General features: G+C 34.5%; 1 protein-coding gene across 3 annotated transcripts; it reads right to left on the reverse strand.

Annotated features, from left to right (window-relative positions):
- Nucleotides 1–475: 475 nt before the first annotated feature.
- LOC129945355 (protein Smaug) lies at nt 476–22954 on the reverse strand. Of its 3 annotated transcripts, XM_056055041.1 has the most exons (8): nt 22368–22954; nt 15345–15922; nt 14108–15258; nt 13821–14049; nt 10484–10595; nt 10287–10415; nt 9927–10217; nt 476–574 (listed from the first exon to the last, which is right to left on the reverse strand). In XM_056055041.1, exons 2-8 carry the CDS (start codon nt 15905–15907, stop codon nt 536–538), a joined length of 2514 nt encoding a protein of 837 aa, XP_055911016.1. In that variant the 5' UTR covers nt 15908–15922; nt 22368–22954; the 3' UTR covers nt 476–535. The 3 variants fall into 3 exon arrangements, with proteins under 3 accessions (XP_055911016.1, XP_055911015.1, XP_055911014.1); XM_056055040.1 differs by having other exon boundaries at nt 9977–10415; XM_056055039.1 differs by having other exon boundaries at nt 9927–10415.
- Between the last annotated feature and the right edge of the window lie 1996 nt (nt 22955–24950).

Consider the following 24950-nt stretch of genomic DNA (forward strand, 5'->3'; position numbering starts at 1 on the left):
ATAAAAATGTGAAAAGTTTGGAATAAGGTACATTTAAAACATTGTCATTTGTTTGTTTCTTAATATTTTGTTTTTTGTTTGTTTTAATTTCAAATTAACAAAAGCTACGAACAACAAAAAAAAGCATTATACATTCATGTAAAACATTTATATAAAATTTTACTTATAGTTTTGTTTTTTTTTTTTCTTAGTTTTTTTTTTAATATAACATATTACATTTATTTGGAAATAAAAAAACTTGCTACGTGTTTAGTTATTTCATTCAGCAATTATTTTTCTTAAATTTTATACCTCACAGGTTTTCTGAGTGGAAAAATTTTGAAAAATAACCTCAGTCAGTCTCATTGTCGCAATGCGCTATTTTAATTATTCTACGTATAGCAATTAGTTGTAATTTTTAATCAATTTTCAGCAAACATTTTTTTTTCTTCTAATATTTAATGGAAAAATAATTTAATAATAAACAAAACAAACGAATAAAATAAAACATTTATGTAGATTTGAATAGTAAATTTGTTTTCTTCACATCATAGGCCTATTTCTTTACAAGTTGGTCTAACTTCGCCAAATTTTCCTAATTAAATCAAAAAACATTAATATTATAGCGTTTCGTTTTTGTTTGTTTGTTGTATTATTTTGTTTTATACTTTTTAAAATTCGATAGGAGGATAATCCGTTTATTAATAAATTGTTTGTTAACACAAAACAAGTACGTACATACAAGTATGTATCTTAGTTCAGCAGTAAAACATTCCGACACATTTTTAAGGAGAATAGCACATCATGCATTTTTGAATTTATACAAATGTTTAAGCATACACAAAATTAGGAGATTATTTTCAACACAATACAAACTACACGTTGGATTAGGTTTTAGTTTTAACCTTAACACACCCACACAATAAGGTAGGGACATTTTTTGGGGAACACGGTTTTAAGCCATTCGTTGCTTTAAGAAAAATTGTGAATCATTTATAATTTTTTCGTCAAAGTTTACTTTACATGTCAAAACTGCATAAGCTTTTGAAGTAGGTACAGAGTACGTTAATTTCAACACTTTTATGTTTTCTGAAACTGAGATCATAATACGCAATACCAATATACAAATTATATTTCATATACACATTAAATTTGCGTAAAAATTAAAAGGATCATTTTTTTGTCATAACCATTTACAATATCACTTACTTTAAAAAAAATTTAAGGTTTAGGTTTTTAATGTTGGATCGCACAAAATTCTTGAGTTAACAATTTATCAAAATTCAGCTAACTTATACAGGGTGTCTAGTGGAAGTTTTTTTTAAACACGATTATTTCAAAAAGTTTTAAACGGTGCGAGGGGAAGTGGTGTCATTGAAATCAGTGATCGTGCGGATTTCTCAGTCACAATGTCGCACTGTTCAAGAGAGAATCACGCGTTCGCCATCAAGGCATTTTTCAAGAGTAACGATTCGTACGCAACTGCGCGTCAACAGTTTTATTCACACTTCGATACACGACGAAGTTCGGTCATGTGTGCAGAGGTTCCGCATAACTTCTTCGGCTTTGAACACTCCTCAGCAAGGGTCCAGTCGAGCTTCAAGAACTCCCGAAAATGTTGAAGTAGTTCAAGAGAGTTTACGCTAAAACTCAGGACTTTCGATACGGAAAAGAACAGCCTCACTGGGACTTTTAAGAACGATTATTCATGAAACTTTAAAAAAGGATTTAAAGTTCTATCCATTCAAAATCAAATCGTTTAAGAAGCTATTGCTGTGCTTGAGCGTTTTCTACTGTGAATCCTATTTTTAGGAGGACTAGGCTCTTTTTTATTTAAACGGTCATAAACAAAACTGTCTTTACTGGGCTCCAAGCACCCATAACCTTCGACTGAAAGACCGAAAGCCATTGTTTTGTCCCATGGAAACTGTTTGTCGCGCCTTGTCAGCCCATGTGGTAATTGCTTTTTTTTTCGAGAATGCTAGAAATGTCAATAGTGACCATTACCGACGCCAGAGAGAAAAAAACTAGATTAGTTTTTTCTCTCTGACAGGGTGGTTCGACCGACCACACGACTAGAGATTCAATAAATTTGCTTCGGGAAGTTTTCCCACAACATCCTGTGGCCATGGAGGGCTACCTTTGTTTGTATTTAATTTTAAATATATACAGTGTCGGTAAAAAAATAGCACTACTAGTCAAAGTTTTATTACAAGCATAAACAAAATTACAGCAAAATATTTATCTCTCTCTTGTGCAACTCTGTCTTTAAAATGATAACGGTTCTTTTTCTATGCGGCCATATTGCCGAAAAATTTGTTTTTTTGTTGATAAAAAAAATAGTACCGATTGGAGTTTCCCCAAGAAAAATACTTTTTTCATTATTATTTTTCGAGGTAAATATCAAATTTTGATTGTCTTATTGATTTCTGTCCATTTCAAAATCAAAATTTTGTAAAAAAAAAAAACCGAATTGGGTCGCGGAAAACACTGCACGGAGGAGAAACGAGCTTTCATCCAAAAACTTATTGCAGAAGGTAAATCCTACAGTGAAGTTCGGCGTTTAGTGGGGTGCTCCAACAAAATGATAAGGAATACAATAATATATGCTCCCAAAGGTGAAACTCGTGGACGAAAACCTGCAATGACAACTAATGCCATCAGACGCCTTGTTCGAGAAAGCCACAAAAATCCCTTCAAGCGTGCAACTGAGCTCAAAAAGGAGTTAAATATAACAGCATGCGTGGAAACTGTTCGACTTAGATTAAGAAAAAAAACAATCTAAAGGCATGCAGTCCACGAAAAGTCCCTCTTTTGACTGCAAGAGATGCAGTTCAAATTTTGCCAAAAAGCATTCAAATTTGCCAACGGAGAAATGGTGCAACATTTTATGGTCAGACGAGAGTAAAATTGTGATGTTTGAGATGTGAGAAGACCCGCGAAAGCGGAATATAACCCCAAATTTCCCAAATACCCCAAGCATAATGGTATGGGCATGTTTTTCATACAATGGAGTTGTGTGTCTTCCCATAGTACCAAACATACCAGCAGAAAGGCACAAAAATGGTTTGCGGACAGCTTAATAAATGTAATGGAATGGCTAGCGCAATCGCCTGACCTAAACCCCATTGAAAATGTATGGACTAACGTGAAGAAATATGTCTCCCAAATTAAACCAAGAAGAAATCAGTTACTCTGGGATGCAGTTATGATGTCTTGGGAGAGTATTTCAGTCCAAAGGTGCCAAGGCTTGATCAAATCCATGGCCAGGCGATGGCGATGTGAAGCTGTTATAGCCAACAAATTCTAATGGACACTTGTTTAATACAAATAATTTTTATTAAAAAAAAAATAGTTTTTATTATTGTTTTAGGTTTAATTTGTATAACAAGCAGTGGTGCTATTTTTTACCGAATATTTTTTATATTTTTTAGAAAAATGAACTCTATTTTCTCAAATTGTTAAATAAAAAAATTATTTCTTTTTGTAGCATGGTGTTTTTTCTTTATTTCATACTACGACACATTCAAAATGTTTCTTTATTTATTAGAATTAACTTTATTTTTGAAACAGATTTTTTGATTCGCAATGGTGCTATTATTTCTACCGCAGCTGTAAATCTGCCGCCAGATACCTAGTACCTCGTGGTTACTAACAACAATTTAGAGCTAATGTCTCAATCATTTTTAATAACTTATCAGAAGAATAAACAAGACAACATTTTAGGTGAATATAAAAAATAAATTTGTTTGACCCGTGGGTCAGTTTTGTCATAGTTATCATTGATTTTCATCATTAAAGCCAATCATTGGACATTTTTAGCGATCATTAAAAATGTCTGTCATTGAAAAAAAAATTGAAATCCATCGACAAATTTTTACTCAAAGAAATTTGTCATTGGAATTGTGTGAAACTAGAACACAAATCAGTGGAACGACTGGTTTCACTTTTAAAAACAAAAGTATCACCTATTCAGCGAAATGATTTGATGATTAAAAAATCTTTGTGTGATTTCCGATCAATCAATTGATATTTTTCATTTTTAATTATAGGGATACACAGTCAAATGTCAATTCAAGAAATGTTCCGAATTGGTTTCAATGATATCTATAATTTGGCAACTTTAACATAATTTTCTGAAATTAGAAGCAAATTAACTTTTCTGCACCACGAATTAAAAATATTAAGCCACTTATGCAATAACTCCTAAATGGTATTCAACTAACTACTGACATTTTTTTCTTTGATTGGTTGACTTCCAAACTGAATTGATATTTATTTATGCTTCTTAAAACTTACTTAAATTGAGCATAAAAAGTGACGTTTCAAAAAAACTGGTCAACCTCGCAGTTTTGTTAGTGAAAGAATGAATATTTGGAAACTGATCATTAATAATAATATAAGCCGTAAGACCAAAGATCAGTTGAACACATGTTTGATTTAAGTTTCACGATCTTTTCCCAATGGTCTATGTTATATTTAAATTAATTGTGAACCTCGATAACACATAAACGCAAAACCAAATCATGTGCACAATTGATCTTAACAACTCTTGACTTAACTAAGTTAAAACAGCACTACAAAAATTGGACCTTAAATCGTTCTTTAAGATATGTATTGCACTAATTGTATCATTTGGATTTTCTTTTTTAAAATTTTCTTTCTAAATAAACAATTGTTTTTCCTAAAGAGGCACTTCAAAAATCTTGAAATTTTTTTTATATATTTTTTGTTTAGTTAAACAAGCATAAGTACATAATAATATGTTCCATATTATGTAACATAATAACACAATATGTTCCATATTATGTAACAATCATGAAATGTCTAATTTGTTTTCGAAGAGGTAAATAACGTGTATGTTTTTTTCTTACCAATATTATTTGTAATTAATGAAGAATACTCAATATACAGCGATGGCCAAAATAATACCAACGCTCCTTCCTTCTAGATAATACTGTATCTTGCACTTTATTTAGGCGAACATGTGAACAAATAGCTGTACTATTTTAACGGTTATTATATTGCCAATCTATTCAACGTTTGATCTTGTGAGCAAACAAATGTTATTTTTATCTAAAATGACTGCAAGAGACAAAGCTATGTTGGTGAGAAAAGCTAAAACGAATCCGTTTATGTCCTCAAAAGATCTGCAGCGAGAAATACGAACATTAGTTAGTTCTAGAACTGTTAGTTTTATCTTGCAGGATCCTGACCTTCGATCTCCAAGGAAGGTACCGTTACTAAGAAAAATACACACCCAGAAGCGGATCTGTTTGGCAAAAAAGGCATCAGATGAAAGTCGACACACTTCAGGCGAAGGAATGTGCTATGGAGCGACGAAACGAAAATAAATTTATTCGGAATGGATGGGAAACAGTTTGTTCGTCGCCCAAAGTGCGAGGCCTACAATGCGCGGTACACACACCCAACCGTGCAGCATATTCGTTATAGATGGCATAATGACAAAGGACTCGTATGTGAACATACTGCAAAATTGTATGCTACCGTGGGCTGACAAACATATGCCACTTAAATGGCGTTTCCAGCAAGACAACGACCCTAAAGCATACGGCAAATGGATTGGTTATCAAAGTGTGTTGTTTTTTGGTAAATTAATCAAGTGTTGCTATTATTATGACCAACTAGTTGGGAAGCCTAAAGTAAATGGACTACGAAATTTTGCACACCTTAAAAAAAATAGATAAAGAACATACTTACCACTAATATATAACACTAATTTTTTAATATTTGCCTACTACACGCAATACTAGCAAAATTAGAGTGTTGCTATTATTTTGGCCATATCTGTATATGCAATATATTTCCTATACTGATAATATTAGTTAATGTGGTTCTAGGGCATTAGTGAGTATTAGCCAGCAGGTAAGCCGAAATTGGTTCGCCGAAGGGACCTAACACTTTGTCTAGAAATATACCAAAGAAGTTGGTTTATCGTTATTATCAGCAAAATATAAAATATATTTGAAAATATCACAAAAATAGCTGCAGTCAATTCAAGTACTTCTCGAAAAATGTTATAATTGTATTGAAAGCAAGGAATTATGCCGAAGGCAACAAAGCCTTTTTAAAAACGTATTCATATAAGCAAACAGAAGGAAAAAAGGAATGCTTCAGAGTCCTAACGCAGCTTTATTATTTTTTATATATTTCATTTTCATTTTCAACCCATGTAGATGGCATAGTTTTCACCTTAAATAAACACAATTAATTCCAGATCATGTGAATTACCATTTGAAAATTCAAATTTTTGAGATTCACTTTCATTTCCAGTTTCAGCGGCTTCGAAAATAGCTTGAAGTGATGCTAACATTTAGGTCAGACAAATTTAAAAGGTGACGTCTTAATCTTCTACATAATATTTAATAAAAAAAAATCTGCAACTACCAACCTAACAATTCTGTACACCCTTAAACCCTCGAGCTTACAGACTAAACGAGCTAACACAAGCTGCATTCGAAAAAAAAAAACAATCAAGACCACTCGCTAACAATAAGAACACAAAGTTCAGGACATTACAATAATATTAACTTCAGACTACCTTCTGGTATCCGTTTAAAATAATAATAATATCAGGCTTCATATACTAAATTTTTAATTAAAACAATAATAAAATAATCAAACATATGGATGTAGGTCCTGTGGAAGCCAGGGGCCTGATTATGGCATTCGCAGCGAATTGTTTTGCCAGCGAGTTTGCCATTTTTCAATTATTGCATTCCCTTTCACCTTCTTCGATTTGAATTGGACCAGCTAAGGAATTCGAAGGCGAATTTGAAATGTCATAATGTTTGTTGGCGAGTTGAAATCTGATATCATTTTTTTGGTTGGATCCATTGTTGATTGTAATTATATAAAAATGTGAGTTACCGCAAATTTCACAAATTCAATCAAAACAATTTTGTATGAAAAGCTGTTAAATCACTGGAGTATAGGAAGAAAAAGTCAAACCAAAAGTGTCAAATCACTGGAATATAGGAAGAACTATTTTCGCATCGCCGCGTATTCGTTAATAAGAAAATACGAAGCGAGTCAAATTTTAAACGTCGAATTGAAAACAATCCGCCGTGAACCTCATAATCAAGCCCCAGATGTGAAGAACGACACCTAGACAAAGGAGAAGTTCTTTCTTTTAAATCTCACGATACAGATACCAATTCTTGTTACTGAAATTTTAATAATAACATCTCCAAAATCTTGACTAGTCCGTTTTCCATTAAAAAGATCTTCTAGAACTTCAGTATGAAACAAAGTTCTGCAATATTGTCATGCATTTTAGAATTATGTGCATATGTAGAGTTCGATGTTCTTCACCAAACCTAGAACCTTTGTTAGAAAACCACAAACCAAGAACTCTTTTCAGAAAAGACAATCGGCCCCATCTAAATAAACCCTTTATACTCGGTCTATGTGGGAGCTGCTAATCAACAAGAAGGCTTAGTATTAAAATGTTTTTTTATGATTACGGTTTAATTAATTTTTACTGGTAACCTTAAGAGTGGAGCAACACTAAAAAAAATTATTATAAAGATTTAAAGTCTTATCTTTTATTAAGACCACTGCCGAGGTCCCGTGAATTATATTTTTTATATTGGAACAATCAGTAGCTTTCATGTTGTTTATGGACAGGGCTCTCGAGGCTATTTTGGGGCCTTCATATTTTCTTAAGACATGTTTATAACGTTTCCAACCCAACGCCTGCAAGGAGAAGTTTGTTTACATCGAAAACGGAGTGTAATACAATTCCTTTGAAATAGTGCGGGTTTGGTGATTGGAGAACTAAAAGTGTTCGGAGAGATGCCGCAACATATTTGACGAGCTCAAACATTTCCTTGAAAACATTTTTTTAAACACGAGTTCTTCAAGTCAAAGTTCTGAGTTGTTCTATAAAGTTGAAATTTGAATCATTTTTAACAAAGTCTTAAAATGAAAAACCTTAAGTGCACTTAGTCCAAAAGGTCTCGAATCAACAAAAAGAAAGCTGCTGTACGGAGACTTTTTGGACTAAGTGTACACTGTACAGGGTTGAGCATTTGCTATTTTGTTTTTTTTTTTTCAAGTTTATAATTTATAGAACTAGAATTAGAAGAATTTGGATTATGCAACTCTAACATGCTTTACAGTCCGTCATTTCCATCCAAAAGGAATTTAAGCGTAGAGAACCAGGGCCTGGTGACTTACAACTATCAACCATTCTGTGTGCCAGTAATTACAGGGATGGAGGGGACCTACAGTTTATAAGCCGAATCCCAACGGCTAATTTGAGAAAGCACTTTTTCATGACAAGAATTACTCTTGGAGAATTTGTCAATCCCTCGCAAGAGGCAATTTAGGTGGCACAGGCAGTGATCGATCCAAGAACTCTCGCATGACAGTACAACGCACAACACATGATGTCACGGATACTACTGCACATATAGCCAGACCAATTATTGCGAAGCTCCAACGAAAATTCAAAAACATATTTATTTTTAGGAACTCCACTTTCCGTTGGTCCCCAAGGTCACCTGAACTGACTACATCAGACTTTTTATATAGGGTTATGTCAAGCAGGTGGTGTACAAAACGAAACCAAGGAATTTTACTGAATTGAAGCAGTTTACAATGACAATTGAATTGAGGTATTCAGGTCGCAATGAAAATTTTTTTGATCAGGTGCAGGATGTCCGGGTAATCGTCCGATCATCTTTAAAAACAATTAACTATTTAAAATAAAATGTAATGACCCACCCTGTATGAGAAAATAAGCTATTTCAATTATAATTTGTATTAAAAAAAAATAGTTCTACCCACTAAGTGCAAGAATCTCGGTTATTACAGTCTATTAGTTGCGTAAATCAAGTTTAGACTGTAAATTGACTCAGACACTTAAGCAGGTTTATGTGGGTGAATGAAAAAACGTTAGAATTTTGATAAGACATTGCAAATTAATAGAAACTCATAAAAGTTGAGCTGAGCTTATTTTAAGTGTAGGCTGTGTTATAGAATTAAGCAGGTAAATAAATTAAGTAAAATCAATCGTCGTTAGGGACCTGACTACATTCACATACACGTTATACTCTCCTCGCTTATTATCAAATGACTGTTTTGAACGTTTATTTTAGATAACGCTCATTTCATAATGTTACATGGTAAATTAACACATTATTACTTTTAAATATTTTTGTAAAATTAAGCAACAAAATAAATACTTTTACCAATTCCTTCAAGCAGCTTTTAAAACCTAAATTGAGTAAATAATAGTTTACAAAATATAAATAAAAATAATATCAAGTTTAAAATTATATCCTTGTCATTTTTCTCCCAAAATATAAAAAAGTTTTGGAGTCATAAGGGTTTTAGTTTTACATATTTCTATTGTGTTGTTTTAAATCTGGCTTGTTTGTATATAAATCTTTAGTTTCTTCAGTTAATCGATTTCATCAATTATTACTGTTGTTTCTAAAATCGCAAAACATAAGCGACCCAAAAGGGGACTTGAGAGATATTTACATAACATAGTTATAAAATAGACCTTGAATAAGTGTTGTTTCAATCTCCCTCCCGATAGTAATGTCTTTCTTCTTTTTGCTAACTTAGTTTATAGCTTGTTCGGTCATTTGCAAACACAAGAACTCTAACTGTTCTAAGCTTTTAATATCACTTATATTGTTATTTTTAAGGTGTTTTTCTTTGCCTAGCAATAAACCAGAAGAGGGAGATATAAAAAAATTATTTGTTATTGCTGTACAAACATTATTAGATAAAGCAGACGCACACGCATTATTTGACGAAGTACACAAACCAACGCTACATACTTTACTCGTTCTGTTGATATTAACGCTATTGTTATTGTTTTCAAAATTGCTAAAGTCCTCTAGTACATTATTATTATTATTGTTACTGCTATTGTTATTGTTATTATTGTTATTATTTTGATTACTAACCAAAACAACTGCAGCCATTGTTTTTTCCATTGGTTTTGGAGCAACATTACCTGATGATGTTGGGTTCGATTGCAATTCACTAAGTTGTTGTTGTTGTGGTTGCTGTTGTTGTTGCTGCTGTTGATTTCTATTGACCATAGTTTTCCTGTTCTTGCCATCATTGCAACTCTGTGTATTCGGTTTTGGCGACATTGGAGAACTAACTCCACAAGTGATCGTAGCTGATGGTGACAAACTTCCTTGGGCTGAAGATACTACGACTAAGTTGCTAAGAGACCGTCTATGTTGCTGCTGTTGATGTGAAGAAGTGGGGACAAAGTTTGGTTGGTTTACGAACATCGATTGTTGGTTGGTGGTTACTTGTGTTTTCGAATGATGAAATGGTTGCACCGGAATCGAAGCCCCACTGATAAAATTTGGATAAGAAGAACTTTTATACTGGTTATTGCTACTAGTTGCATGATTTGCGTTCGTATTTACAGGTGTTCGCTGATGGTAGTAAAAAGAAGTTTTAAGTTTCAAGCTTAATATAAGACACTCGTTTTTATTCGCCTTACCTGTGTGCCCCCGTGCAGTTGCTGTGGAAAGCTCACGTCGGTTGAGTTCTTGCGGTTTATTTTATCACTGCTGCCATTCTTTTGGTCTGTTTTACGTCCTTTGCAGTTCCATCTGGGTAAAATTTTTATTTTTTGGTCAAAATTGTAAGTAATCTTTTAATATTCTAATTATTAAATTATAACTTTTTAAGTACATCATAAACAAATATTAGGAAAATAATGTTAAAGAGACAATTATAATAAAGGGTAGTTAAAGTGACATTTTGTATTGCTGAATGACACTAAACAAATACATTTATATAAATATTGAACGGGACATTAATGGACAAAATGTTTAAAAGAAAATAAGACAAAAGTTGCTGAATTACTACATGTGCCATGAGGACTACACCAACTGCAGCCCTTTATACATTGCTCTTACTAGCCCCTCTCGATACATTTGTGAAGGAACTGGCGGCCAAAAGTGCATTACGTCTAAAACATTGTAATTACTATAGTAGGGCTTCCTTTGGTCACAGGAACACAAAGAACACTATTAACTTAGACATTGGCAATAAGACAGAACATTAACGGCCGTACAAAGATTTTAACCCAGTAGCACAAACAGAAATTCCCACAAGCAAGGACTGAATGAAAAACTGAGTCATACAAATAAATTATGTATCTGTCTTACGGATGGTTCCAAAACGGGAGAGGAATAAAAAAAAAAGCTTCCAAATTACTGCAGTGTCTTTCAAGCAAAAGTACCGGCCGGTTCTGAAGCCGCTAACGTTCTTTCTTCCAACAATTTGAAAAATTAATGCATAGATTTAGCGATATTTATTAAAATTCAAGACTTGTACAGCAATACCGTAGCGAGCTTAGTTTACTTATAGAAACCAGCAAGGTTAACCTCTGTTGGGCCCAAGACACTGTGACATTGTCGGTAATGAAACGGCATACAAATTATACAGCTGTTTAGGTCGGACTTTAATGAGCTTATCATATTTTGTCGTTGCAGTTCCACATCCGAAGAAAAGGAATGTGATTCTGAAAACGAATATGAAAATTTAAGAGCACTATCGTCAGCGAAGCAATTTATTGGATTAGATGTTGCAGACAGGAGATCATTAATAAAAATGAGAAAAAGTGTTGGAGATAGAACTGAGCCCTGAGGCACACCAGCCTTTATTTTATGTTTTCAGACTTGAAACCATCTAATAGTGAATTGAACGATCCGAAATGTAATTACTAATCCAATGAAGCAGGGATTCATGAGAACCGAAAGCACGCATTTTCGATAAGAGAGTCTGATTTCAAGGTCTTTCAAATGTTTTTTATAATATCTAGTGCAACAATCTTACTTTCTCCAAAGCGATGTAAAGATTTTCTCCACTGTTCGGTGAAGGTCATTAAGAAGCTTTCGATGTTGAAAATATTTCTTGAGCTGATAATTAATCAGTGTTTCCATGATTTGGAGGGAAGGGACGTAAGAGCAATCGGACGGTTATTAGAGGTTGAGGTAGATTCGCCTTTTTTGGGGATGAGCTGGACAAATGCAGTTTTCCATCCTCTCGGAACGAGACCTGAGGAGTAGCGCAGATGAAAAAGCTTATGCAGTGGTTTTGCCAGCGTTGAAGAACACCTCTTCAGAACAATAGCGGGAATACCGTCCGGACTAACGGATTTAGGTGTGTTTAGATCTCTTAAAACTCTTGCCACAGTACGAGTGCGAAAAAAGATTGGTCCCATAGAATCACTAACTCGCTCAAGTACAGGCGGAGTCATAACACTCACTGGCAGCGTAGAATTGGTGCCGAACGGCCTAGCAAAGAGATTAGCTTTCTCTAAAGAGCTAACAAAAGGAGTGTCATTGACAACGAGCGTAGGAACCGAGGAAGAGGAAGGATTCCTCATGTTTTTACAAATGACCAAAAATTTGTACTGCCTTTGGGACATGCCAGTTTTTTTTTCTGTAATTTTTGGTTATGTAAAAATTTGGTCCGTCGAATATGGGCGTTGCAGGCCTTTCTGGCTTGTTTGAACTTTTTCCGGCTTTCCTCAGAAGGGTTGGCTTTATAGCAACGGAAACTTACTTCTTTGACCTGTTTACAGCTATCATCAAACCATTCCATGGGTCTACACATTGGGGGGAAAGTAAGAGACCAAGAATATTTTTAAAAATCACTACGAATGTTGATTTTATAGCGTTAAGGAAAGACCATTCAAGTAAGACCAGTTTGAAATTTTGTTGATGTCCTCATCATATTAGAGGCACCACGCGAAATGAATCCAAGAGGACTACTGAAGAAAAGTTGAAAGTCGTCGGCATACAGGTGATAGGAAAACTTTTTTATCAAGCTTGGAAGTTCATTGACATGGATAAAGAATAGTAGAGGCCCAATATCGACCCTTGAGGAACACCGGAGGAAACGAAAACTGAAGCTAAGGCGATCTAATTTTTTTCTAAACGAAATATTTTCTTATGAACTCGGCAAAAGCGAGATTGATGGGACTGAGATACTCGTAATTAAATAATGAAGTAAGTTAACATCAACATCGTTAGAGGGCATATTTCTTGCCTTATTTAATGGCAACGTTAGCAGATTCCTCAGTTTATGTCCATTCAATGAAGAACTCAGTTGATTAGACAAAATTTGGGATTTAGTGTGACTTTGTTTCGCAACAAACAAAACAAGCATCGCATTTCAGACAGCCGATGTCCCTTTCAGTTGACATACAAAATATGGTCTCCCAATTAATGACTCTAGTATGATCTTCAAAAAGCTGACCATTAACAATTTTAAAGTCGTGTTATGATATTTTTTGTGAGAATATTCTAATTTAAATTTGATTGTGAAAAAAATTTAAAAAAAAATCATCAACGAAAAACAAGTCAACCGAAGTTTCATCCCTATCAGAAAAATGAGCAGAATTCCTGGTGTTGCAAGGCAGGAAGATCTTTTTTATTCTGAGATACATTACTTAGTGATTTTGCTTATGTTCAGTTTGTGTTTGCTGGAAGGAAGGTTGGAAAATAAATTAAGAGCATAATTGGCCCGAGAACCGACCCTTTAGAGGCTTAGACTCTTAAATCAATTCGTCCTCAAATTTAGCTAAGATAGGACTCAAACCAATTGAAAATAAAACCTCGAAAAACCGATAAATATAGTTTTTGCAGAAGGACGGCATAGTCTACTATATAAAATGGTTTGCTAATATCAACAAACAGACGCACACAATAATTTCCATCATCCAGACTCTTGTTAATTATAAAACAAAAATGTATATGTTGGGAGTTATTATACTGTTTATAACTTTAAGACATAAGATGTATTAAAAGATTTAATTTACATACCTTGGCTTGCTGAGATTGCTACTACTTGAACTCTTAAGGTGGTGTGCTTTGGGAGCAAAGGATATTTTTAATTTGGCAATTTTGAATTTCAGCTCTTTCAGTTGATTAACGTGCGCTGCAAAAGCTTCTCCATGAATTGTTCGTTCTAATATCCATAGCAATACCGAAACATTTTCCTCATCTGGCTGGCCGCCGCCACAAGTTTCTTTTTGAAGAATTGCACTTGAAACTGAAAATATCAAACAATTTATTTATTTATTCCACAAACAAAAGGACAATGAACATACTTAAATCAATGACTTTTAAGAATTTGAAAGCTACATTTTCTAAAACTGCATCTACAGGTTTCATTGGTGTCAAAACAATGCCTGCTAGCTCTTCGATTGCAAAATTAAGTTTTAATTGACCAGTTATTAAATCTTGTTCGATTCGTGTCAAATTGTTTTCTCGGTCCTTCAACTTCTCTATGCAAAGTGCTAGTTTATGACTTGCGCCCTTGGTAACTCCCAAATCTTGTAAATATTCCTCGGTGATTTCAAGCATAGATTCATATGTAATATTCTTAAATAGTTCAATGTATTTGTGTAGTCTCAGGCTTTTTAGCCATTGTCCAATATTCGACATTCCACTATTGGGTGTTGAGAATTTAAGGTAATTTGGTTTTATCTCATCCAGTCTTGAATCAGAATCACTAGATATCAATGAGGATCGTGGATTTTCGATAGAAAGTGAGAAACTGCGTGGCTTTAGAGCGTAATGGGCTAAGTTTTCCGACGAATTCGAGCAATTATCACTAACTGCAGTCACCAAGGGATTTGCAGACGCAAACGAAGATATTGCAGTTGTTAAGCTATTTGAGCGCCTTGTTTTCATGCAAGAGATTTTACCATCCAGGCTCCAACGATTTTCGTTGAAATTATCACAGGTGTTAAGCGATGAAGGAAACCCAACCTGAGCACAGCTGCAGCTATCGCAAGTATTTGATTCGAAATCTATTATTTCTGTGCCATTTCTGGAAAATGACGTATGATGGTCTTCGGTGTTGGTGTTTACTGTACTGTTAATGTCCACTCCACCCACTGTTCCTCCTATACTCAGCCCTAAACTATTTTGACTAGAACCTAATTCGTTTATTTTAATACCGCTAAAATTATCACAGAGATTATTGGAAATGGTCGGCAAATTGACATTCCAGTCGGGTGTGTCGGAGACTGGTTGTTGTGATTGTAGCTGAGTTTTATTTGATTGTTGTGGAGGAGCGATTGCTTGCCAGGCATTTTTAGAAGTTACACTACCCACTGATGACGATACGGACGTAGTTGAGTTTGTCGAGCTGCCGTCGGTGTTATTAGAAAGACCGTAGGTGCTATGATGACCAACCGACACACATGACGATTGAATATTTTCTTCTAAATTCCGTAACCACTGATTAAGGGATCTAAAAAAAACACAAAACCAATTTTATTTATTTTAAACAATGATAATGGAACTCATAAAAAGAACTCAGAACTCAATAGAACTTACCTTCTGTCGTCACTTGAAATTGCTGGATGAATAAGAAGAAAGGAAAAAATTTGCTGAACCAACTCCGGAGAAACGACATCTCGGCCAGTGTCTTCCACAGCCAATGGAATAAGTGACAAATAAATCGCTTTGGCTTCTTCGTTTCCTGGTTTCAAAAGTGGTACTATTTCTAAAATCTCATTGAGTACATCCTCTTTTTTGTTATACAATTTTCCATCGGGTTTAAACATAAAATCAGAGCCAAAGTAAATGGCTTCTTTGTCTGTATTATCCGTATTATCGTTTGATGGAAGGGATTTATATGCATTTATAAGTGTTTCCAGATATAATGGACTGTTGGCGTTTATATCGAATGTTGGTACACCGTTGTATAAGCCAGCATTTAGAGTTAATGTATTTTCTAATGCGTTCTGTAGAAATCTTAAACTCGGGTAGCGCAATCGTTTTATTAGCGCATAAATGACAACCGTTCGCTCGCAATCGCTCCATTTGTCAAATAATGAATTTACTGTGCTAACTTGTTCACAATAAAGTGATGTGGACATTTCGTTGGAGTATTTCATTTTGTTGCTTAGTATCTAAGATTAAACAACAACAAAAAAAAAACAATACAAAATATAATTGATTCAGTCAAATTTGGTAAAATAAATATTTAATAGACATTTTTAATTCTGAACTAACTAAGGAATAGAAGTTTTTTGGTTGATACAATATTTATTATATTGTACGCACACTCAAGGGGTTATGAATAGATTTATAATGATTGAACACAATGAAATCAATTAAAAAAGGGGGACAGGGTTAGAAAGATCGATATTGGTTTTGAATGTCTTATATTGTAATGAGCGGTAAAGCATTCCACATTCATGTAGTGTGACTGTACGTTCGGGATACCAATTTTAGTCGTCCTTATTTCAAGAACCAGTATCGACTTCAAATACACTTTTTTACATTAAATTTGATTATTAGGAAGACCCAATGTCTTCAAACTTATTTCCTTTCACAAAATTTAGAAAAATCCAACTTTCAGTTTTTATATATACAAAATAAGAACCTACAAAAAACTACGAAAAATTGATAAAACCCGATGTTCACTTCGAAAATAGATGAAGTTATTGACTTTAAAATTATTAAATTCTGTGCAAAATTTTGTAACATAAAATAATGTCCTTAAAAAAATCCAATCGTTATTTTTTTTATGTAGGAAATAAAAACTTTCAAAAAAGCTGCAAAAATTGATGAAAACTGGTTTTCGTCTCGAAATGTCGGGAGCCACAAAATATAAAAAGTAAATAACATTTGTAATTAAGATATCACAAAAAAAAAGTTCATATTGCTTTCATTAAGAAAAAGTTTTAAAATAAAAATATAAATGAAAGCTTAAATTACGGCAGCACAGCGTCGTTTGAAGTACTGTAACCTTTTAAATTTTGTTTTAGCCTTCCAAACTTTTATCTTGATATATAGGTTCTCAATGAGATTTAGGTTGCGAGACGGCGCCAACGTCTTTTATTATTAAAGGTGCTAATAATTTGAAATGTTAGGGTCCTTAAATATGAAAATATACATTTTACTTATTTGTATACCTAAACAAAAATTCAAATAAGTACAGCAAAAAGTTACAGACAAAAGCCTACATATGTTTCAAAAGTGAACAAAGAAGCAAGTCAAATACATGATCGAATACAAAGACAGGTCAACAAATTTCTGGGATGATTTGTTTTTTTTTTTTTTCGATGAAGACAGATTCTATTGGTTTGTTGACAGTATAAGCGTTTGGAGAAAGTCTAACAGAGCTCTACAAAGAATAAACCTGACGTCTACTGTGAATAAAGGTGTCGAAGAAGTTATGGTGCGGATTTACATGACCGCTGCAGGTATGGATGAGTTTATTACCATCAACGGAATTATGGTTTTAAAACCCACCCTCAGCCTTGGAGAGATACCAGCTATCCTTGAAAAAATGCGTGAAAAAGTGTTGCACTGTCAATTAATATGAGCTTAAGTAGTATAAGCTAGGGAGGAATGTCAAAATATTGGATGCCAAGTCGCGAAAAATGGATACAATCTATGAAAAAATATTGCCTCCCACGACTGATCGGACACATGAAATATAAATTTTCACAAAGTATTTTCTCTAATAAAATGTATTGACACAGTGTAAAACTTTATAATTATTTTATATAAAATTTATTTTTATTTTAAATAAGCCAAAATTACAATTTAAGCCATTAAACACCAAACTAATATTAAAAACAAAAGCAATTCTATAATTAAACAAATCTCACATAATTGGATACTTAATATTTAGTACTTTGTTGGGTATCCTTTCGATTTAAACGCTTTCTCAAAGCGTCGAGGTAGTGAAAAGACAAGTTTTTAACATACTACAAGACTTATTTTATCTTAAGGCCCTTAATGTTTCTAAAGTTTTTTTGAGCAGCTCGACATCCCATTTCATCCATTTTATGATCAATTGAATTAAGGTCAGGTGACTGTTTCTGTGTTTTAAGCACCTTAGAACAGTTATACAATAACCACGACCTTGCTGTATAAGATATCGTCGTCGTTCTATTAAAACTCCATAAGTCCATTTTTTGTGTTTTGAGATATTTGCCTTAAAAGTTTGAAATCAACATTCAAATTATTAGATTTTGGAGTTTTAATTCTTTATATATTTTATTTTTAGGGAGTTTTGAAAAAAATTTAAATTTTGTCATTTGCATGAACTTAGTGTAATATCTGTATCTGGGATGCAGCCCTAACTTCTCTCGGAACTCCTACAAAATGCCTTAAATAGGCTAACAAAATGGGCTAAGCAATGTGGCTTGGACGTCAATCCACATAAAACAGAATTAATACTCTTTTCGAGAAGATATAAAATTCTTCAGATTAGCCCACCCAAGACTAAAAGAAAACCATTAAGCTTTTCCGACCAAGCTAAATATTTAGGCCTCATTTTAGACAAAAAACTAAATTGGAAGGCAAATATTGATGAAAGCGTAAAAAAGGCTACTGTAGCGCTTTTTACTTGTAAAAAGGCCATAGGATCAAAATGGTAATCAGACCGATACTCATTTATGGAGCTTTCGTATGGTGGACCACACTGGACAAGATGGTAAATCTGAATAAGCTCATCAAAGTCCAGCGGTCAGCAGGTATGTGCATCACAGGAGCACTTCGCTCAACACGAACCGCAGCACTGAAAGTGCTTTTAAACCTAACACCTCTTGACATCTTCTCCAAAATGGTGGCAGCCAACTCATGTGTGAGGCTTAGAGCCACTTCTCAATGGAACAGTAACAATACTGGACATACTACTATTCTAGACAGTTTCAGATCTATCCCAGATCGCTTAGACTATACCACCCCAAAAATAATATTCGGTAAGATAATCCTGGGAAGAATAGAGACCCCTGGAAGACTATGCGGTACACTTCTATACAGACGGTTCAAAGACCGATCACGGAGTTGGAAGTGGTATCTATTCGGAACAACTGAATCTCAGTCTATAATACTTCACAATCAATGTAGTGTATTCCAGGCAGAAGTAATGTCGATTAAAGAAGCACTATCCTGGCTCAAAGAGAACGTTATATCTTGCAAGGATATACGAATCTTCTCGGACAGCCAAACCGCTCTTAAATCTCTCGCGTCTGTCTTCACAAATTTTCAAATAGTCCACGATTCTCGATCATCTCTGAATGAGATGACGGAACAGTTTAATATTCACCTCATTTGGGTGCCGGGCCACAGACATTTCGGGAAATTGCAAAACCGATGAGCTCGTCAAAAACGGAACACTTCTGCCTAATGTTAGACAAAAACATAACAAATATCTTCTCAAACAATGATCTAGAATCAACAAATGCTAAATGGTCACAGAGTACCAACTGCCTAGGAACCAAGCAAATATGGCCAAGCATAGACTTAAAACGGTCAAAAGGCTTGATATCCCTGAGCAGACAAAGTATAAGCTCTACAATTGGAGTAATAACAGGACACTGCCTCATAGGAAGACATGCTCTGAGGCTAGGGGTCTACACAAATGACTTCTGTAGAAGCTGCATGAACGAGAAGGAAGAGGAAACAGTCCAACACCTTCTATGTACATGTCCAGCACTCTCCATTAGAAGGAATAACTTTCTCGGTAATCCCTTCTTCGTTAATACCAGTGAACTGGCAACGAATGACACAAAACGTCTCTCTAACTTTATTAAAAGTACCAAATGGTTTAAGTTCATTACTCTCCCATGAGTAACCTCATTAGTGGTATCACAATGGACCCTTGAGGTCTACGTACGTCAATGACATCTGGACAGCCACTCCAACCTAACCTAACCTAACCTATGAACTTAGTGTATTTATTTAATTTTTGCGGAAAATGGACTTAGGGAGTTTTCATAGAACGACGACGATATATTCTTTGGGTTGTTGTCCTGATAGAAGATGAAGTTGTCTTGTGTTCCGATTTTACTGACGTTGGAATACGCATGTTGTGTTTCAAAAAATTGATATTGATTGATAAATGAGTATTTAACATATTTTACCTTCCACAAAATATATGTTCCAATCGCCATAGCTTGGAAAACATCATGTTACCTTGACAAACCAACCGCCAGTTGGTTACATTAACCCGAGTATGCTTATGAGAAAATACCTCATTTGCTTTTCGCCATTCTCCATCTGAACCTTTAAGGTTCCGTCTGTGAACAAAACCCAATTTATAATATTGTCTTATGTCTAATGGTTAACAACACTACAAAAAAATATTGGGTTCCACCTTATCCTTAATTCTTACATTTTATTTTTTTTCACTTTCAACTTTCGGTTATTACTTCGGTAGCGATGCTTCTTCTTCTAAGTTCCTGACTTCGTTAATCGTGGTCTCTTTAAAAAAATCTTTGCAGATTCCCAAGATAAGAAGGAATTAGAGTTGACATCTCCTTATTTATATTTCTGCTCACATTATGAATCCTACTTTCGTTTTTAAAATTTTGAAATTATCTTATGAACTATGGAAGGGATCCGATGCGCAATAACGTCGTGGATATGCAATAAATTCAAGTTTAGAATTTCTGAATACGTTTATTTTCCTTTTGATGTCATTTCGACACAGAGCAAGAAACTACTTTAAATGTAAGTAAACGCATTTTTTAATAAAGGGTGGTTTTTTAGCTATTATCTTTTTGGCAACACTGCACTGGTTTAAAAAGTTCATCGCGTGAAAAATTGTGTTCAGCGACGAAGCTCATTTTTGGCTCAATGGGTACGTAAATAAGCAGCATTGTCGATTTTGGAGTGAATATCAGGCAGAAGCAATGCAAGAAATACCAATGCATCCAGAAAGTCACAGTTTAGTGCGGTTTATGGGCTGGTGGCATCATTGGACCGTACTTCTTCAAAGATGATGCGAATCGTAAGGTAACTGTGAATGGTGAGTTCTACCGTGAGATGATAGCCAATTTACTTTACCCAAAATGCAAGAGCTTGACTTGCATCACATGTGGTTTCAACAAGACGATGCCACATGCCACACAGCACGTGCAACAAAGGACTTATTGAGAGGCGAGTTCGGTGAGCATTTTATTTCACGTTCGGAACCGGTCAATTGGCCGCCTTGATCGTGCGATTTAATATCTTTAAACTATTTGTTGTGGGCCTATGTTAAAGCTCATGTCTATGCAGACAAGCCCGCTACAACTAACGCAATAAAAGGCAACATGGGAGCATTTATTCGTGAGATACCGGCCAAAATGTTGAAAGAGTATGCGAAAATTGGACTAAGCGAATGGACCATTAAAGGCGCAGTCAAGGTCAACATTTGCATGAAATAATCTTCAAACATAACTATATGGACCGTACTATCGATTAAAATAAAGATTTCATGCAATTTTCTGGCTTTTATGTGTTTTTTTTTTAAACTTTCCTATAGCTTTTAATAATAATGTACATTATAATTTTATTTGCTAATTAATAATTTAAAATACCGCTTTTTATTTAAGCTTAATTTGAACTTAATATTGTTATAAAATGATAATGAATTTATCTGCTTCTATGCATTTTCAAAAAAAATTGGTACATCCGCTTTATATGATAAGTCGTGGGATCCACTGTACTTAAACAGAAGTTATTTAAATTTGTCTATCATTTTTAACTTTTATAAAAATGTGCCAATAAATTAGTAGTTTTTTGTTAACTTAAATCAATTAAAACATTTATTGATACAATTAAAAGCATTAATTAATTAATGATACCAAAACTTAACAAAAACTAAGAACATAACGTGCTTTTTAATTGAAAAATAAAGGATTCAAGTTTAGAAATTGTAGTGAACAACTGAACCCATTTTGTTTTTGTATAAATATATTAATTATAAAATTTAAAATGTTTAAACGCAAAAAACATTTTATTTAAAATTGAATGTAATGTGAAAAATCACCACGATTTTGTTAAAAGCTCAATGTGACCTGTTAAGAAGACACCAGAACGTAGCTTTCACTAAACGTGATTCTCTAAGCAAAAATTTATTTTTCAAAAGACCAACCTGAAATCTTTCACAATTCAGGATGATTCAGAAAGCCAGTCGTAACTCATTTTTTTAATTATTGCCCTTTGCGACTCTTTCCTTTAACCTGATTTACCCTACATCTCACGGCATACAAACCAGTGCATCCATTGTAAGTCTTAAATGTGTATAAAATTCAAAAGTTTGCAGAAACTTTTAAAACTCCAATTACAAATATTTAATTCATTTATATTCCATTTAAGTTTAATTAAGAAGAATAATGCGTGATCATTGCACATGAAAGTTCTGGTAATGCATATCAGTACTTTTCTAAAGTACCGCTAGCTACTTTGCAACTTCTCATTCCTTCGAGATTCGCCTTTCGCCAATAAACTACGTATTTTATACATCAGGAAATTGTTAACTTTCATATTTTTCAACAATTAAAATGGAAATTGATAATTTTATAAATTATTTATTATTTTAAGGAGACTAAAGCCAGAAGGGCTACTTACTTATTTGTTATCAGGCTTCCAATTCGCAATGCAGCGTGAGAACTGCTTCAACATTCAATATCAAACAAAAAAAAAACTTGATATAAATTTAACACACTACTAGGAGAACAGAGACTATTAGCACTTGGAATAAATTTTAACAAGTTTTTTCCTTTTATTTAGATTTTGTATTTTTATTCTAATTCTAGCACGTTCAGAGGCCCACCATCCATTATATCATTATTATTTGGCAGGAAGTGAACCTTTAGGCGCCTTTTCCAATTTAAAACTGTTTTTCTTCCTAGATTTTAGATTTTACCGTTTGCAGGTCCGTTTAGTGGGATCTTCGTTCAATAGGTTCAATAATAATTGATTACAATAATTACCAAGCAAAATCATTTCAAGTAAATTTTTAGTTATTGGCTTTGGATGGTTTTGCTGACTTCATTGTTGGGGCTGGGAATTTGATTGAGGAGTTAGTGCGACTAATTTAGTAAAACTTTTGCAGTTTTATTGTGTTAAATAAATTCGTATGCATTAAACTTTTCTTGAAAATTAAATTCACGGATTTCATATAAATTAAAGAATGTCTGTCAAAATATTTTTCATCTGTCAACTGGAACATGAAAAGAATTGAGTGAAGTTGGTTTTGGTTTGTGTTGGAAGTGGTGTTTCTGATTAATTAGAAGTGTTCATTGGCATGTGTGTGTTATGAGTCGGAATTGGAACTGATTTTCAAGTAAACAATTTAAGGCCGGTATGCAAAGTAAAATAATTACAGACAAATTAATAAATAACGCTTATTCCACCTGTATTCCGTGAGTTTACTAAACCAGGGAATAAGAGTTATGTCTGAAAACTCTTCAGCTTTGGCTTCGTCTACGTTAAGTTGGACCTGCTTCGAGGTGGTGAAACTGAATCCGAAACTGAAGCGCATTTGTGTTTCAGCCAATAAGTTGTGGGTTAAAATGTTCCATGAATAAAACCAAAATGTTCGTGGATTAGTAAAGTGACGTTTACAAAAAATTCCTAAAAAAAATTTACTACACTTACTTGAAATTTCCACAAAGTTCCGCAGACTTACGTTTTTTTTCGTATGGATTTGATAATCTGTAAACACACCTAAGAATTCTCTTGTTTATATGTTTCTGTTAAAATTATTATAATTTTTCAGTTATTTGTATTTTGTCTGTATTCTGTCCAACCCTTGTGTCCTCATTTGGGTCATCGTTAACAACCACAATAAGTTTCCTTAAGTTTTCGTTGGACAACCAATATTTCCGGGGTGGACCTGGGTCTCAACCAACAAGCGTCTCCAGCCAGCTCGGTCCCTAGCTAGCTGTCTCCAGTTTCGCACGCCACCAGTTTCCTCAACCACCTGGTTGTGCCACCTGAGTCGCGGTCTTCCTCTACTGCGCCGTCCCTCGGGATTGGATTCGAAGACCTTCCGGGCTGGAGCGTTGATGTCCATCCGCTCTACATGACCTAGCCATCTAAGCCGTTGGACTTTAATTCTGTTAACTAGGTCAGTGTCGCTGTACAGCCCGTACAGTTCGTCGTTATATCTTTTCCTCCATTCTCCATCTATGCGTACGGGACCAAAAATCATACGAACAATTTTTCTCTCGAAGCATCCTAAGACGCTCTCATCTTTCTTTGACAGGGTCCAGGCCTCAGCGCCATAAATGAGAACCGGGACGATGAGTGTCTTATAGATGGTGATTTTACATGCTCGAGAGAGGACTTTACTTCTCAATTGCCTTCTAAGTCCAAAGAAGCAGCGATTTGCAAGAGTTATTCTTCGTTTGATTTCAGCGCTGGTATCGTTGTCTGCATTAATAGCTGTGCCTAGGTAGACAAAGTCCTTAACTACCTCAAAGTTATAGCTGTCCATGGTGACTTTTTGTCCAAGACGTCGTCTTGGTCTTGGTCTTGCCCTCATTGACCACTAAACCCATCTTCTTCGCTTCCGTCGCAATGCTCAAAAACGCTCCACTGACATCACGCTTTGATCTTCCAATTATGTCAATATCATCTGCGTATCCGAGTAATTGGATGGACCTTTGGAAGATTGTGCCTCTAGTGTTGACGGTTGAGTTTTGCCATTTCTTGCCTTGTCTGAAACCTTTTTTGACATCAAATGCATCGTTGAGATCTTGATAGAGCAGCAGACATGGAAAGGTTCTGTAAAGTTGGTTAAGTTGTTTTCAACCTTTATGGAGCAGCGTAAATTCTCCATCGTCATTCTGCACAAACGGATAAGTTTGACAAGGATGCCAAAACTAGACATTGATTGGTAGAGCTCTTCCCTATAGATGCTGTCATACGCGGCTTTAAAATCGATAAAGAGATGGTGGGTATCGATTTGAAGCTCATGGGTTTTTCCAAGATCTGCCGTAGTGTGAATATTTTGTCAATGGTGGACTTTCCTGGTCTGAAGCCACACTGATAAGGACCAATCAGGTTGTTGACGAATGGCTTCAGACGTTCACATAATACGGCAGAGAAGATCTTATACGCAATGTTAAGGAGACTGATGCCTCTGTAGGGTCTCCTTTCTTATGTATCGGGCACACTATGCTGAGATTCCACTCATCGGGCATG

The sequence above is a fragment of the Eupeodes corollae genome, chromosome 2 (genome assembly GCF_945859685.1).
Source record: "Eupeodes corollae chromosome 2, idEupCoro1.1, whole genome shotgun sequence".
NCBI classification, from domain to species: Eukaryota; Metazoa; Arthropoda; class Insecta; order Diptera; family Syrphidae; genus Eupeodes; species Eupeodes corollae.